The sequence below is a fragment of the Neodiprion virginianus genome, chromosome 1 (genome assembly GCF_021901495.1).
Source record: "Neodiprion virginianus isolate iyNeoVirg1 chromosome 1, iyNeoVirg1.1, whole genome shotgun sequence".
NCBI classification, from domain to species: domain Eukaryota; kingdom Metazoa; phylum Arthropoda; class Insecta; order Hymenoptera; family Diprionidae; genus Neodiprion; species Neodiprion virginianus.
Genome location: NC_060877.1, coordinates 32,097,544 through 32,113,149, shown reverse-complemented (window position 1 = coordinate 32,113,149; position 15,606 = coordinate 32,097,544). Strand labels below are relative to the sequence as shown.

At 42.4% G+C, this 15,606-nt stretch overlaps 3 protein-coding genes across 3 annotated transcripts; 2 read left to right on the top strand and 1 right to left on the bottom strand.

Annotated features, from left to right (window-relative positions):
* Window positions 1–5,539: 5,539 nt before the first annotated feature.
* On the top strand, window positions 5,540–6,647 carry LOC124310281 (trypsin-1-like). The gene is made up of 2 exons (XM_046774093.1): window positions 5,540–5,591; window positions 5,932–6,647. Exons 1-2 carry the CDS (start codon window positions 5,540–5,542, stop codon window positions 6,645–6,647), a joined length of 768 nt encoding a protein of 255 aa, XP_046630049.1.
* Window positions 6,648–7,776: 1,129 nt separating this feature from the next.
* Window positions 7,777–8,782, top strand: LOC124310280 (trypsin-1-like). Its single transcript, XM_046774092.1, has 3 exons — window positions 7,777–7,828; window positions 8,158–8,711; window positions 8,756–8,782. The coding sequence occupies exons 1-3, from the start codon at window positions 7,777–7,779 to the stop codon at window positions 8,780–8,782; spliced, it is 633 nt and encodes a 210-aa protein (XP_046630048.1).
* Window positions 8,404–14,719, bottom strand: LOC124310279 (protein yellow-like). Its single transcript, XM_046774091.1, has 8 exons — window positions 14,458–14,719; window positions 11,465–11,737; window positions 11,149–11,360; window positions 10,846–11,053; window positions 10,422–10,760; window positions 10,160–10,343; window positions 9,767–9,782; window positions 8,404–8,932 (listed from the first exon to the last, which is right to left on the bottom strand). Exons 1-8 carry the CDS (start codon window positions 14,702–14,704, stop codon window positions 8,864–8,866), a joined length of 1,548 nt encoding a protein of 515 aa, XP_046630047.1. The 5' UTR covers window positions 14,705–14,719; the 3' UTR covers window positions 8,404–8,863.
* Window positions 14,720–15,606: the final 887 nt, after the last annotated feature.

The following is a 15,606-nucleotide window of genomic DNA, read 5'->3' as shown; positions in this document are numbered from 1 at the left end:
CAAGGGAATTGCGTTCGCGAAATATGCTCGCCGGTAATGCAGCTCCCTTCGAAATATTTCACATACTTTCACCCTCCCTGCAAGCCGACACAAGCTTTTCTGCGAAAGCTTCGAAGCTCGAAAATTCTCTCAGGATTTTTGTGAGACAAGTCGTTGCAAACGATGTCAATAAGCCTTCGAAAGAAACTTCGCAACCGTATAATTCTATCGCTGTTGCCTAGCTATTCAGAAGTAGAATGGAGAGGAGCCTCAGGATCTACCTCCGGTCGTTTTGTAATATTTTTGAGCGGTATTAAAAAGGCAGAGATCGTAGACTGGACGAGATTTACTGGTATCTACGGGGCGGTGTGCATCTAGATTCTCCAGCGTTGGTATCACAAGCGAACGATCTGGTGCACATTGTTCGAAGCCTAGAATAAAGTCCGCGGTACAAGTACATCGCATTGTTCCGGAACCCCTGAAGCTAGAAGGCAAGAAATCGCCGCACGCCAATTTTTCGACGAGTTACCATCGCTTGTTTATAACGCAAGGTGTCATAATTCGGGCCATAAACCCTGGAAGTGTACGTAACGGAGGAAGTTTGACCACATGGAAGACGGTCGAACAAGATTTCTTTGGATTGTGTCACGTTTCGCCACCGAGTAAACTCTTCTTGATTTAAAATTCATCGCGGCAAAACACTTGTACATAGTCATGTGGTTCTTTGCTGCGGTTTACAATTTCTTCAGCATTAAGACCGGCGTATTACTGTAACGATGCAACGATTTCCCACGAACTCCGTGAGTTCGTGTGAAGTTAATTGTTTCTGCCAACCTCGGAGGCCACCATCTTGATATTGCTAGACGGTATATACGTATACCATTGCTGTATAGTTACGAGACACCAGCTGCAAGTGACTGTCACACGATAAGAAGCGAGAGGGTGTAATCTGATTGAATCCGGAGAAGTGGTTATAATTTTCAAAGTGGAAAATGACGCTGAGAATTGTCGAATCTTGTAGAATGTCTCTTGCAGGGAGTCAGCGGCGCTGGTTTCTCACCAAACTTTCAAGGCTTTCGTGTCACGTTATCCTACTTTTCTGAATCTCCATCATCCAGTGTTTCGCCAATCGATTCTGTTCGTGTAATTCGCAACAAACGTTCTAACAATGAGTTAATACCAGGCTTGAAGACACGGGGGAAAGGATGTCGCCGGATGTGGGCTGGAATGACAACCCGAGAAGGATGTGACAGCGTGTCGTCAAAAGCGATGGTGTGTCGAAGCGAGTGACCGAGTATGAAATTTTCTATCATTAGGGTTTTGTTACTTTTAAGCTCGTCCTCAAAGCGCTTATTACGCGAACGATGGATCCACGCAATTTGTAAGTACATACATAGGTAAACGCAGACAATCGCAGACTCGTGATGACCGTCGAGTGACGCGGCTATCAGAGTCTCGGAATCCGCGAAGAAGACGTGTTTTTTCTGTCTCCTTTTTACTCGAGAACAAAGTAAAAAAGGCACTTGGAAAAAGAAACCACACTTTTCCTCATCAGAGGCGGACATGCAAAGTATAAGCTGTTATAACTTGGGCATAAAAACATAGCCGGTAGCGGGTTTTGGACAAACGTTATATCCTGCATTGAAGAATCTTAATTGCCGCGAGTATTCAGGATAGGTGCAAGGATGCTCAAGGTCACTTAAACATGCACTTAAACTACTCTTCGCAGGCTGACCTTATCCATCAATCTTTTTGGCCATTACAGAGCTCGTGTATTTATAGACACAGGAGTGATGCTAAAGTTACCGAGAGTGCAGAATGTAGTATAGGTAACCTGCTGCATGCAACGATCATTAACTAACCATAGGTGCACCTGTCCAGCTACTCGCTTTAACCACCGGCAAAGTGATCAGGATTTCTTGCCGGTATTAAGTCGACCTTGGATCCGTATCTTCTTGAAATAACCGGAGAGATCTCTCGATCGTTGAACTGCGACCGAACGCTTTTGGCCTGCGAGGCGAAATCGTTGATTGCACAGGACACGGCTGAAGCGCACGCCTCTTCCGACTTGTTGCAAATCTTGAGCAACGTCCTGGTTCGATCGGCGTGATGAATTGCCCATTACAGAGTGGGGCACAGGTCATTGAGAAACTTTACTTGAATAATAATATCATTGGAAGTCATTGTCCGAGTCACGAAGACGTTCGGCTCGGTCGTTTGCTCCGCCTGCAACGATGAGCCAATATCAATTAATTTCTGGGTCAATAATAGGTTGGGGGATTAATTGTCGTGGAATTTGAATCGCTAATGACAACGTCAACCGTGCATTTACCTTGCCCGGCAAATTGTAGGGATTATACATCATACATTCGCCGTGGGACTGACGGATATTTCATGCAAACGAGACGACGCAACGTCACGCAGAAATATTCCCGACTGATTGTGAATACGTTAGAAGCTCGACTTGATTCCTCGTCAGTGAGACCGGCACAAAAAGATCGTCGGTCGAAGAATCCTCGTTTTTGCTTCTCCGGAGGATGGTAATCATCCGCGAGCAGGAACGCGTAACCACGGGTAAATCGTTACCATCTTCTCTGGATTCGTTCGACTAGGCAGGTATACAGACCTCGAGATTATGCGCGGTCTCAGCTACCACAGTACCAAAACACAACGCATACCGGAGTCGCATACGTCTTGAAGAACACCGGAGAACGCGAGAAACTCTTACACCTGCGAAAATAATGACAGCGTTAAACTTGACACGGTACACTCGTTACATGGGTAGGTAATTCTGCTCATTCCGACACACTTTCGTGCCTCGAGAACTTGAATTTTTTTTTTCGTTTTTGACACTTGTCAAGCTATCGCGGTACACGGTCGGCCAAGGCTTGTTTTATCTTTCAAACTTCATGGAATACCCTTTCTTCTCGCAATAAGGTACATACATCCATCAACCATCGGACAGCCATTGAATTGTACGTGGCTTGTTGGACAAGCAGTTGCGTTCTATTGGGGAAAAAAAGATTCGATACGCCCTCGGCACGAGCTTTTTCTACTTGTAAATTGCAAGATTCGTCGAAACGTTTGATTCCAACGTCATGGTGGAAATGCAAGGAGCAATCTTGGCGCGTTCACAGCTATAAGGCAAGTGTGCGCGACTGAATGGCATTCGTTAAATCACCATACGCGCTTGCAAGGTCTTCCTATGATCTGGACCGGCTAATAAATCACCGTAGGACTCTGCTCGGTGAGGAGGGAGCGTAATGGACGTAACGGATTATCTTCGCTCCCTCATCCTTCTTCATCTCCACCGCCTCCAAGCATTGTTCCCTATCGCAATAAACCACTCCAGCGATACCTGATCGAGGAAAGGAAACGCTTCGAACCTTTTTCACATTTTTAACCTGTCATTCCGGACAGTCGGACGAGCTTGAAGCGACCGTTGCTGCGGGTTGATACTGATTGAATCGTGAGTCCAGAAGGCTTTACGACACGATTGAACTCGCTGCTTCATTGCCTCTGTCTGCTCGTCAAGAAACTTACAATCTCCACGAAAAATCCTCTGTCTTCAGACGTCAGGTGTAACGGTTGTTTTTATCCTATTCCACAGTCTAAATCGTCATTCTACGCTCTGTACTGCACAAAGAAATTTCATGCTTATCATTAAATGCCACGTTCGGATCAAACCGAAGAGAAAGAAGAGGCACTAAAATTTTTTTACTGCTTATCACGGTCTAGTTAGAGTGGCTTCTTACCTTCGAAATCATCGATGACAGTTGCTTAACTAGCTCTTCTCCAAAATCTCTGCAATTCTCATTACTTTCAATTATGAGCCTGTGGTTTTTGTGGATCCCCGTGAACGGTGAACTTTTCGAACATCATTCTCATTCGAAGCTGGCGCTATGCTTGATGCGATGGAACGACTTGTGGCTGGCATTTAACCGGTACCACTACCTGCAGGATAACCTGTTACTTATTGCACGCCGCTTCTTTGCTGACCTTTTACTTTTCTGTCTTACCAACCATAAGTGAGTTACCAGCATGGCGGATTATCTGTAGAGGATTGAGACAACATGAACTCTACACAGTGTTTGAACTTCTTGTATTTAGAGTTGAAAATAAACTGTGTCAAAAAATGATGAAATTTTGAGGTGACAATTTCAAAACGCCTAAATTTTACAATCAATAGATCAATTTACGAGTGCTGTGATTTTAGATAAAAATAAAGACGCTCCGTGAATAATGATCAGTTATCGCACAGAGATTGAGTTGCGATAGATTTATTTCTTATCTCGGTCATCTTTAAATATTATCTTAGCTTTGCTGGCGTGATTACTACGCGTGTAAACAGCTTGGTACACTAAAATCACGTTTTATAGGGATACGCAAATTTTGATGGATGAAAATAATTCACGAGACTGGTTGTCACGTCTAAATTTTTAGAAAAGAATAAAACACATTTGTTTACGTACCTCAGTGAGTCTCGTGGCACTTTGCGCCTTGATTTTTACTCTTAACGAATAAGAATGTGAGAATGTTTTTGATCAAGATTTTGAGAACTTATCCTCGAAGTGTATGTCTTGTGAATAAAACTTCTCATACCTTTCTTCACAAAAATTCCATAGCTGGCATAGGAATGAATCTCTCATCGTTGATAACTGGCTAACTCATCATCTCCACGAAAAATCAATGTTCCCTATGATAGGTATCCATAGTTGAAATCCAATATTGTTATCCAGCCTAAGCTGAAGTTGGCGGTTCAGGATTTGTTCTTGCTTTTAACGATTACCGCGAGTCGTGTAAGCCGTAAAATAATCTACAGGAGAGTTTTTGATTCTCGAAGTCCGAAAATGCCAAGATTCCAGTAATACTTTGTGTCCCGTAGACGCTTGGTACGACGATTGCCACAGTGCGTGAACCTCGGCTGATCATTCGACCGATTATCAGTTTGATTGCAATTTAGACACTCAAGATTTTGTAATTGATTGAGTCAAAGCATCGATCACGAGAAATTCTTATCACTGGTAAAACCGTGGGATACATGTTAAGCTCAGCTCTTACACCGCGGCGTTTAGGTGGTCATAACAAGATTGAATTGCAGATACAGAGACGTCAAATAATCTCCAGCAATTAACGAAGTTAACATTGATTTGAGTATCTGAACAAATACCTTAATCCTTTCCGGCCGAAAAACCCAAGGAAATGGAGCAGGGGCTTTTTGTAAACAACTACGTAATACACTTTAGAGAGAGATAAACAGGCTGCTCGATCCATATGTTTGATTTTTGGAAAATATTAGGAACCGCGAAAAATAACTGCTGGAGGCAGTCAATTTTTTGAGTTATTGAGAAAAAAAAGTTGTATACTAACATTCCTAATTCGGTCTATCATATACTGACATTTTGCGCAGTGATGATACTGTCAGCTTTATATGGGAAGTCGGAATAACTAATTTCATTCCAATTCACATTCGTCTAAAATCACGTGTTTTGTAGTAATTAAAATTGATGGCACTCGCTGCTATATAAGACAGAAAATGAATAGAAAAATATTCAGTAACATGTTTCGATTGTTGACACTTCTCTTCGCACTCTCAGCCGTTGCCTATGGCGGTAAGTAATTAGCAGCACCTAATGTGGATAAAAATTTTCCCAATACAATCGTATCATTAAAACTTTAGACAACGTCACACATCATTTGCCTGCTGGAAGTTCCTGTAGTACTTTATACTCATAACCGAACACTGCTGACCTACTTGTACTTACATACTTTTGACCATCTGAAATTCGCGGATTCTCCTCGAATACCTAATCAAACAGCGAAATTTCAAATTCCCAGAAGGGAATTCGGCATCTTATGTATATAATACGAACATATGATCGTATACATGGAATTTACCGAACATAAAACTGACCTTGAAGACCAGATCGATAAGAAATTGTTGATTTTTAGAGAAAAATGAATCTCTTGGGTACGATTCCGGTCGCATCGCCGGTGGTTCCACCGCCAGCATCAAGGATTTCCCGTACCAGCTGAGCATGCGTTGGAAAAACAACCACTACTGCGGTGCTTCCCTGATCTCGTCGAAATGGGCCGTCTCCGCGGCTCACTGCACCTTTAACCGCAGAACGTCAGAATTGACCCTCCTGGCTGGAACATCAAACCGTCTGTTTGGTGGACAACTCCGCAATGTTTTCCTGGCGATCAACCACCCCAGATACAAAGCGAAAAGCATAGACAACGACATCAGTCTTCTAAAAGTCAGCCGTGCTTTCACCCTGAGTAGCACCGTGCAAGCTATAGCTCTTCCATACCAGGAACAGAGAGTCTCTGCGAATGCTTACGCCGTGGTCTCGGGATGGGGTACCACAAGAGAAGGTACCGAAAGCGCACCCGTCATCCTGCAACAGGTCTCGGTGCCGCTTGTTGCTTCGGACACTTGCAACAGTCTTTACTTTGGAAGGATCACCAGCGGCATGCTCTGCGCCGGCTACCTTTCCGGAGGCTACGACGCCTGTCAGGGGGATTCTGGAGGTCCTCTTGTTAGCAATGGAATACTCATCGGCATCGTCTCTTGGGGCAACGGTTGCGCCCGTCGCGATTTTCCTGGAGTCTATACTCGCACTGCCGCCTATCGAGACTGGATCAGAGCCAACACGGGCATTTGATGTTACGATCCCTGTCTTTGTTGAGTTCGGATTATTTTACGTATACTAATTGTATGCGGTTAATACGTGTAGAGCACAAATTTCATTTTCTTAAACCCGTCCTCTATCCTGAAATTCAGTTATATCTTATGCTGATAGTTTGTCCGGTAGGTAAGTATATCATTAGTATGGTGCCCCAATGGAATTTCGACCGTATTAGAACTCGAACAGTTTTTTATCGTTCTTAATGGACGTGGATAATATGGGTGAAGAAGTGTCGAAAAAAACACCGCCTGCGAGGTAAAGCATAATTAAGTACCCTTTAGGTGCTAGTTGAAAAATATATGCTCGAATATTTTCGGGGAAAAATTGATCATTGTGTAATTATTTGCTGGCATGAATAAGAATCGTTTGAGAAATAGATCAACGCAGAAATTGTGTCCTTTTTAGGTTCTTTTAGGTGCTTACTGATCACCTCTTTGTATGAGACTCATTCGTACACTAATTTTCCATTTTTATTTTTCTTGGCGTTTGCCGCAAACTTGTTATTGCTAACCCGAAACAATTAAGATACTATGGATTTCTTGAACGCCTTGTCTGGCCAACTTGGGACTGGTCGCAATTACGTAACGAATGGTAAATTTGTTTCGAGTGTTTTTAAAAATTACTCTACATTCTGAAAACAATCAATCAAGTTAAGCCTCGGTTATTTTTTTTTTATGCAATTTTGGAGGGCAAAAAACTTCTCTTCTTAAAAATGATATCGCGGAGTCTTTTTCCACTCCCTCCATTCCACGTTCCTAGAATATATACAATGCGTTCAGCAAAACAATGGTGTTAATTTTCAAAATCTATACCGTAAATCGTATACATATACGGTTATATATATATATATATATACACACACCTATATTTGTAACCCGAAAAATTGAAACGTGGAAGAATTGACGTCGAGTTTGCAAAACTTGTGAATGAGAGATAAAAAAACGAATAGATCATTCGTTATGATCAATCTTATCATCACGCGATACAATCAATTTTAATTTGATACATATCCGATTACGATTATGCCAATGTTCGATAACACCCAAAATAGAAGACCCTTTGTGGTATATAAGGTAGAGCGATTTGGCAAAGAATATTCAGCAACATGTTCCGATACTTGGCACTTCTCTTGGCACTCTCAGCTGTCGCCTACGGCGGTAAGTTATAACAGTTCCAAAAATTTCGATCAATAGTTTTGCTGTTAAATTGAGTTAAAATATCCCGGCTTTTCATAGACCGCGAATATTTTCTCATCCTCGGTTCGTGTCTAAATACTCCGCACATACTTTGCAATACTCTAGTCAAACCGCAATTCAAAGTTGCTCCGGAACCTGTAAAAGAAATTTTAATGTCTACTGCGACGCAAACAGCTCGCAATCAGAGTGTAAAATATTAGCATGCTTATAGTATAATAAGCTACTAAATGAATCCGTGCTACGAAGAGGATGAAGATTTTGTATTCTAATCACAAGTAACGGATTTTCAGAACACGCTCAGTACGACGAGTTCGGTCGTATCGTTGGTGGATCTTCCGCCAGCATCAGCGACTTCCCGTACCAACTGAGTCTGCGATGGAACAACGCCCACTTCTGTGGTGCTGCCCTGATCTCCTCGACATGGGCCGTCTCAGCGGCTCACTGCACCATCGGTCGTAGTGCATCAGGCATGTCCCTCCAGGCTGGAAGCGCAAACCGCCTTTCGGGTGGTCAAGTCCGAGCCGTTTCCCTGGTGATCAACCACCCCAGTTACAACGCGAGGACCATTGACAACGACATCAGTCTTCTCAGAGTGAGCGTTGCTTTCACCCTGAGCAGCACCGTCCGGGCTGTGGCTCTTCCCTCCCAGGGACAAGCCGTCTCCAGTGGAGTCTATGCCGTTGTTTCTGGATGGGGTACCATGACTGAGGGCGCCAGCAGCCTGCCTACTGTCCTGCAACAGGTCTCGGTGCCGGTTGTTGCCCAAACCACCTGCAACCTTCTCTACTGGGGTGGCATCACCAGCAACATGCTCTGCGCCGGCTACCTTGCCGGAGGTCGTGACGCATGCCAGGGAGATTCCGGAGGTCCTCTTGTCAGCGGTGGCAGCCTCATCGGTGTCGTGTCCTGGGGTAATGGTTGCGCTCGTTCCAACAGCCCTGGAGTCTATGCTCGCACCGCTATCTACCGCGACTGGATCAGAACCAACACCGGTGTCTAATCGTAATAATTTGGAAAACGCGATTTTGGGTCTTGGTGGAACTGGTACTGCGAAGGTTTGGTGCTCTAGAATTCGATTACCAAAAATTGAACAGATTGACCAAACAATAAAAACCTGCAGCAGCTCCTGCCAACTTCGCGATGAGAACTTCACAGCTACAACAACATCAAGTACGGTACCTATTCAAGTCTTGACTCCATACTAGGAGGATCATACACTAGACTTCGATATACAGATAGTTGTACAGTTGTCAATAAACATCTACGCGATATACAATACGATGAGGATTCTTTTTACATTCCCTTGTAGCGATCCTTCAATGATAAAGTAGGGCCCGTTCACACTCTCGATATGGTTAATCACATTTCTTCATTGGTAAGAGTCAGATGTTGAGATGATTATATAATAAAGTAGCGCAAATTGCCGTCAGGATCAACTTTGATAGAGCGTAAGAAAGATAATCATAATTCTGTGAAGTACGAGGATCAAAGCATGCATCAATAGTAGTTGCAAGTCGTAAAACTATCTGCGTACTAGATGCCAATTCAAATCCAACAATAAATGGAATTGCTATAAAGTTAGGTATGGTCAAAAAAATATAACAATTAGTTCAAGAATCCTTGGCATGATAATCACTGTGATAAAGCAAAAAGAGATATGATGTACGTGAAACTAACGATTTTTCAGAAAATTTTCTCCGAATTCATGAAATTGGCGTTTCGGGAACAGCTAATTCAATCATAACTCAGAAATGGGTGTTCAACAAGATTTTATTCTAACGGAGCTGTAATTTTAGACTTATCCTTTCTTATTAAAAAAATTGAAGCAGATCTAAAACAGCATCTTCAACCTTGATCGGAACTTTGTGGACCAGTTATTTTGATGACACTTATTCTTACCCGAATTCTTCGTCTCCTGTTTTGATACCGGGTTCTATATTACGTTGATACTGCTTATACGAAAATGGATAAGGATTTGCGAGATGTGTTGCTAGTAAAATCCTAGTAAACTAACGTTTGGAATCGAGAATCACTTCATCGCACCAAACAATTTTACATATTTTTTCAACCGAGTGATTTCAGTCTACAAATCAAACACTCACTTGCAATCAGCTTGTATAGTTATTATTCACGAACAATGCTTATTTTTTGCATCCTATGCAATACGATATTACCTCAACTTGCCTTACCATCAGATATTTTTTTAACTGTAAAACACTTTCTTAATTCGCAAACTCTCCCTGTGACTCTTACAGACTTCATCTAGTGATTGGATGAATATCAACCCCTTACAGACAAGTCTTTACCGCTTCATCGACGGGTGCTTTGAGAATACGATAATTGATCTGCTGAGGATCTATGTTGGCATATTGAAACAGTGGCATTTTGTCGGAGATAACGTAGAGCTGTCTAGTATCTTGGGCGATCTTGATATCGTTCGGGAACACCAGAGCGTCGTGGTCTTCGGCAACAAGACCTATGTATAAAAAAAAGAACCATGCTCAAACCACGAACAGCTTTTTCCGAACTAAGCAAAAAAGCAATTTTCACTTACGGAAGCTGGACTGATCCAGCGACTTCTTCGTGTTCCAACATGCGATCCCGTCTCTGTTCACAGCTGCGAAGAAAGCCACTCCGCTCTTCCAGTCCATCACAGATGCCGTACACTGACTGAGCTCACCCTTGTAACCGAGTCTCTTGAAGTGGTAATAATTCCCGTTCGAAGTTGCCAGTACTTCGTCTTTCAAAACAGTCGTTGACACCTCGAACTCGGTGATTGAGGCCAAGGCGTGGAAATACAAGCTTTTGGAGCCGTCACTCCGTAACGGGCTCAGAGCAAGGCCGAAGATCCCATCGGTCCACTGGAAGTTGATTCCACTGACGTTGAAGTCACCTGTAAACAACGACATTGTAGCAGCAGCACTTGCGAAGGTCTAGTCAACGAACTCCGACGCTTTCTCGAAAAACTTCCAAATCACCGTGCAGAGGGTCAAACGCAAAAAAGTTGTGGTCGACTCTCCACGACTTGTTCTTTTCCCAGCTGTAGACAACCAGACCGTTGGCACCGAGGTCAGAGACGTAAGCGAAGGCCTGATCGCAGGCATCAGCCTCCACGTCGACGACCAGATTGGCAAAGAAGGACTCAAACCTCTGGTCAGCGTCGGTGAGACGGTAACGTCGAATGACCTGATGAATGAAAAATATGAGTTTATCGACTAGTTCGATGGATGCGGACCGAGAACTGATTGTTCTATGGGAAAATAAGACAGAAATCTACGGACTTGGTCAGTCTTCAGATCGATCACGATCAGCTGAACCGGAGCTACCAAGGCACCTTCGCCCAGAATGTCGTCGGAACCTGCGTCAATACCCCATAAGCGATCGCAGGAATCCACCGCCAGCCGGAAGATGTTGACTATGGACTCTTTTCCGGTTTGGTGAATGTCGTTCGTCTCCCAATCTGGGTACGGAGTTAGGGCTGGTGATTTGTTACCTGGAACATAAATTTCCGATAAGTTATAACCCAGGTTGATATGTAAACGTCAAAGTTGTAATGTTACCGTCAGATAATGACTGAATAAACTCGTGACCTCTTACCGGTTGTGTTCGACAGTGAGATGTAATTTAAATTCGAGGGAACTCCCTTCTTCCATCTCGGTACTGTGACGAATAACTTGTCCTTCCAGATTTCAATGCCTACCGGAAGGTTGTTGATCTGAACAAAGTCACCAGAGGCGATCGCTGCCTCCCGAGCATTGGAAGTTGGGAATTGAAAGTCGAGCTGCTTCCAAGTGTAGAGTTCTTCGAAAGGGCCAAGAGATGCAGCTGCCACCCCCAGCAGGAGTGTCAAACACTTTACAGATGTGTGCACTGAAATATACCAGTAAAGATGTTGCATGAATAAATGTCCACATTTCCGAACAACTATTCAGTTATGAATGTTCTTTGCTCTGTTGCTAAATTTAGGTCAACGCGGTAATAATGATGTTTCAGGTGAAACCATCGGACGTGAAGCTGCATAGGAAGCTCATTATTTCAGTGGCAATTCACGGGATGTAAATGAATTATGCCAGTCATATGTTGACATGCCATACTGTCCGCAGTTATTCCCAGCGTGCACAATTACCGAGCGATTCCAAATGCTCCGAATTAAGTCATGGTTGACGGAAAGGAAAGCAAGGTCCGATTTTACCACTGGCCACACTGTGGCTTACAGACACATCAAGCGTAGTGGTACGAGAAATGAGTCATTGTAATTATCAAACTACTAATTGGAACTAACAATCGATATGCTTAATGGTTTTAACGATATAGCCACGCTCAATCAGTTCAGATTAATTTCTATTTCCGTGGCAGTGCAGTGATTGTGAAATTGTTCAATTACGTGTAGAAATCATGGCATTTTCAAGGACAATGATCTAACCAGGAAAATCACAGGTATCATGGTTCGGTGATGGTTAACGTGTTCGATGTCAAAAAACACGCTCCGTAGGAACATTCTAGCAGCTGACATGATTCGAAAAGTAGTCGGAAATTACAAAATTTTGTATTCCTCGAGGCTTTCTCGTAAATGACGACCTTGGGAAGAACAGACGGTATTAAAATGGGATACGTTGCAAGAACTCGCGCAGCATACACATTGTCCATTATACCCATCAAAACTAACTTCGCGAAATTACTACTGCAAGAAAAACAACCCGTAGCAAAATTGTTACGTAATTATTCGATAAGCAATAAACGTAAATAATTGAACAGCGCAACTTCAAGATCCAATCATACTTTTAATCGCGTTAATCAAAGAAAAACGACGACAGTGCAATCGCGATCTGAGCGGGATTGACAAATTTCTTTTTATCAGGATAAACATTGCTACCGAGTGCGAGATGTGTGCGATGATGTGTCAAGAACGCAATACGTGACTCCATGGTAAGAATATCCATCAACAATTTTAATCAAATAAATATCGAAAATATTGCTTCACGGTGTATCATTCGTAACTAAACTGATACTTTATTCATTCTGTAACGCGTCATTTGGAAAACGAAATATTGAAGCAGATTTGAATGTCAAGTAGGATTGACATTGAATCACGGAGTCGGGAGATAATCGGTTTTCAGTGCTTAGCGAAAAAGATACAATGTCTTCGATAACCGGTTCTCTACGCGCAATTCTCTGCTTCGTGCACGAGATCTCAATAACAACATTCATGCCGTGAAAAATAATGAATTCGTGACAGGGTCTAAGGCTTGGTTTAAATCAATAGCAGTCCCGTTTACAGTTACCTTTCATCGAATGGCTCAGCTAGTCTCAACTAGTAAATTCCAACCACAACATCAGCCCAAGCCGGCGAGTCAAGCTAACACAACTTTCAAACATACACATAAAGACAAGTTTCACCGACGTTCTCCAGCAGAAGATCGTTGTACCTTAGCTTAATTGTGCGCGTAGTCCTCAAGTGGTTAATCGGTGAAACAGGTTCGTGGATATTCGTACGTTTCGCGATCGAACCACATTTGGACAACAGAGACGACGCTTGAATTTGGTGAAAACTCTTCGAGCTCTTTGGACCGTTGCATACCTTACCGCAAGTTCGAAAGCAAAATAACGAATTTCGGAGAAAACCGGGACTACGGTCAGTTTAAAAAAGGAAATCGACTACTGCAGTCATCGTATAATTTGCAATTACCAATTTATATGCATCACATGCACCCATAATTCCAGTTATTGCCGTGCATCGCATACTTTGTTTTAACTACCCAAAAGCCAAACTTCACGGGAAACTTTCTGAATATATTCTAGAAATTTACACAATGTGTATGAGGAAAACATGTTCTTGAGGTATATTGCACGTTATACGAGTACCTCAAATATACTCAGTGAATGTGCATGACGTATCCTACAAGGTTGCAGCTACATTCAACGGAAATATGTTTTAATATAGTTCTTAGGTAGGCGTTTTGACATTAGTAGGTTGATTCCGATGGTTCAAAATACGTAAAACGTAATGAGAAGTCATTCAACGTTATTGCTGGATTTGCAACGAATGAATCAATAATTGTTTTATATCAAATCATGAGTATAATGGACTCGCATAGTACAAGTATCAGCTACATTGACAAACCGTTTCAACCCGCATGCTGCGTTACAGCAATCGCTGTAAAGGTAAGACCACAAGGTTCAGTTTTAAAATTACAATTAACAAACCACGCATTCGTTTGATATTTGAGCGTTTCAATTTGCATTTCAAAATCAATATAGAATTCACGGTCACGATAATCGTTATCCAAAGGTTACTTCAAACGCTTTAAACCCCGTGTTTTATTACAATTTATGCGTGGTCACGGGTTCTTTCAACCACTTGGGAACGAAGCATCGATAAATGCTCTGCAACTTTTCCCATAAAATGAATCGAACGATGTATGTACTCCAAGCTTATTCCCGACATTAATTGTTCTGGTAAAAGAATCTGAGGTTTTTTTCAACAGCTACACACCGAGCTGCAACTCGAACTGGACCGCTTTTTACACCGGCACAAAAACACAAACCCACATGATCGTCACACGAGTATGTAATGATATTGCAGTACTCACTGATCGAGCCGTTGAACACAGCTTTCTGGTGAACGGTACGATGTCGAGTGAGTTTACGGTGCGCTGAAACCACTCTTAAATATACCGTTGAGCACAAAGCAACTCCCGGCACACCATCGGGCAGGTCGCACCGGACATGGCGACCAGTATTTCGATGAAAATAAACGTACTCAACTTGTCTCACATATATGCTGGACGCAAAAAATCCACATACCGTGTTCTGCTTTGGCGAAACTGGTTCTAACATGAATCTCGAATTCGTGTTACTGTGTCGATAAAATTTCACGAAAAAAAAAAAAAAATGATCGATAGGATTTTGTTTGACAGAAAACCGAGATAGTCAATCCAAATTCACCCATACTTATACTTGTTACAAACTTTCGTCGCGTAGACTCGCGAAGATGTCGTCTTGAATGAGGTTAAACACGTTTCAAGTATCTTTTACTTTATTCAGGACGCTGTTAATTCAGGAATTTTCCGTAGCAGGTATATATATCCTGGATTGTATCGAGCCGATGGTATAGCAAGGAACCTTCACTATCGTTGAAACACCTACATCGATTAGATTATTTCCATTTTCTTTTTGCAAACATTCAGTTAAACCTATCGACAGTTCTTATCATCTGCTGTACTGCATCATATTTCTGTATTCAATGGTACCATTTTTTACCAAGGATCTGCAAATCGTCGTACAACATAATTCAGATACGTTTATAATGTTCATAGATTTTTTTTCGTCCGTACGTTTTAACTTAAAAAAAGTGAACAAGAAATCGGTGGCGGTATGTATAAGTTTTGAATATATTTAGAAGTTTTTCCAAGCATAAGATTTTGGATTTCATGTTTTCGTCCAAATAACACCGTAAGAAAATATTTAATCTCTTTATTGACTCCGTTTTCAACCCAGGCTTTCATAAGGATGTAAGCGTATAAGCTCTGGGCGTGAGATGCACTATGCGTACAAATTTTTCTTCTGATTTGTCCTTGGTGAATGCACGACCTCGCCAAGACCGGAAAGTCGGGTCTAACGCTTTCTGCGATACGCTTCATTTGGGAGAGCTTGTATATGTATATTATTACCCGTAGCGAAATCACCCGGTTACTGTGCCGAGCAGTTTCCGTTCTTTTCAACAGTCGAATAACAACAAC

Coding starts and splice junctions, on each gene's coding strand:
- LOC124310280 (XM_046774092.1), top strand. CDS start 7,777: ATGTTCCGATACTTGGCACTTCTCTTGGCACTCTCAGCTGTCGCCTAC. Junction 7,829..8,157: donor CTCAGCTGTCGCCTACGGCG/GTAAGTTATAAC, acceptor ACGGATTTTCAG/AACACGCTCAGTACGACGAG. Junction 8,712..8,755: donor ACCTTGCCGGAGGTCGTGAC/GCATGCCAGGGA, acceptor CAGCGGTGGCAG/CCTCATCGGTGTCGTGTCCT.
- LOC124310281 (XM_046774093.1), top strand. CDS start 5,540: ATGTTTCGATTGTTGACACTTCTCTTCGCACTCTCAGCCGTTGCCTAT. Junction 5,592..5,931: donor CTCAGCCGTTGCCTATGGCG/GTAAGTAATTAG, acceptor GTTGATTTTTAG/AGAAAAATGAATCTCTTGGG.
- LOC124310279 (XM_046774091.1), bottom strand. CDS start 14,704: ATGTTAGAACCAGTTTCGCCAAAGCAGAACACGGTATGTGGATTTTTT. Junction 11,738..14,457: donor TGTGTTCAACGGCTCGATCA/GTGAGTACTGCA, acceptor GGTATATTTCAG/TGCACACATCTGTAAAGTGT. Junction 11,054..11,148: donor TCGATCTGAAGACTGACCAA/GTCCGTAGATTT, acceptor TTCATTCATCAG/GTCATTCGACGTTACCGTCT.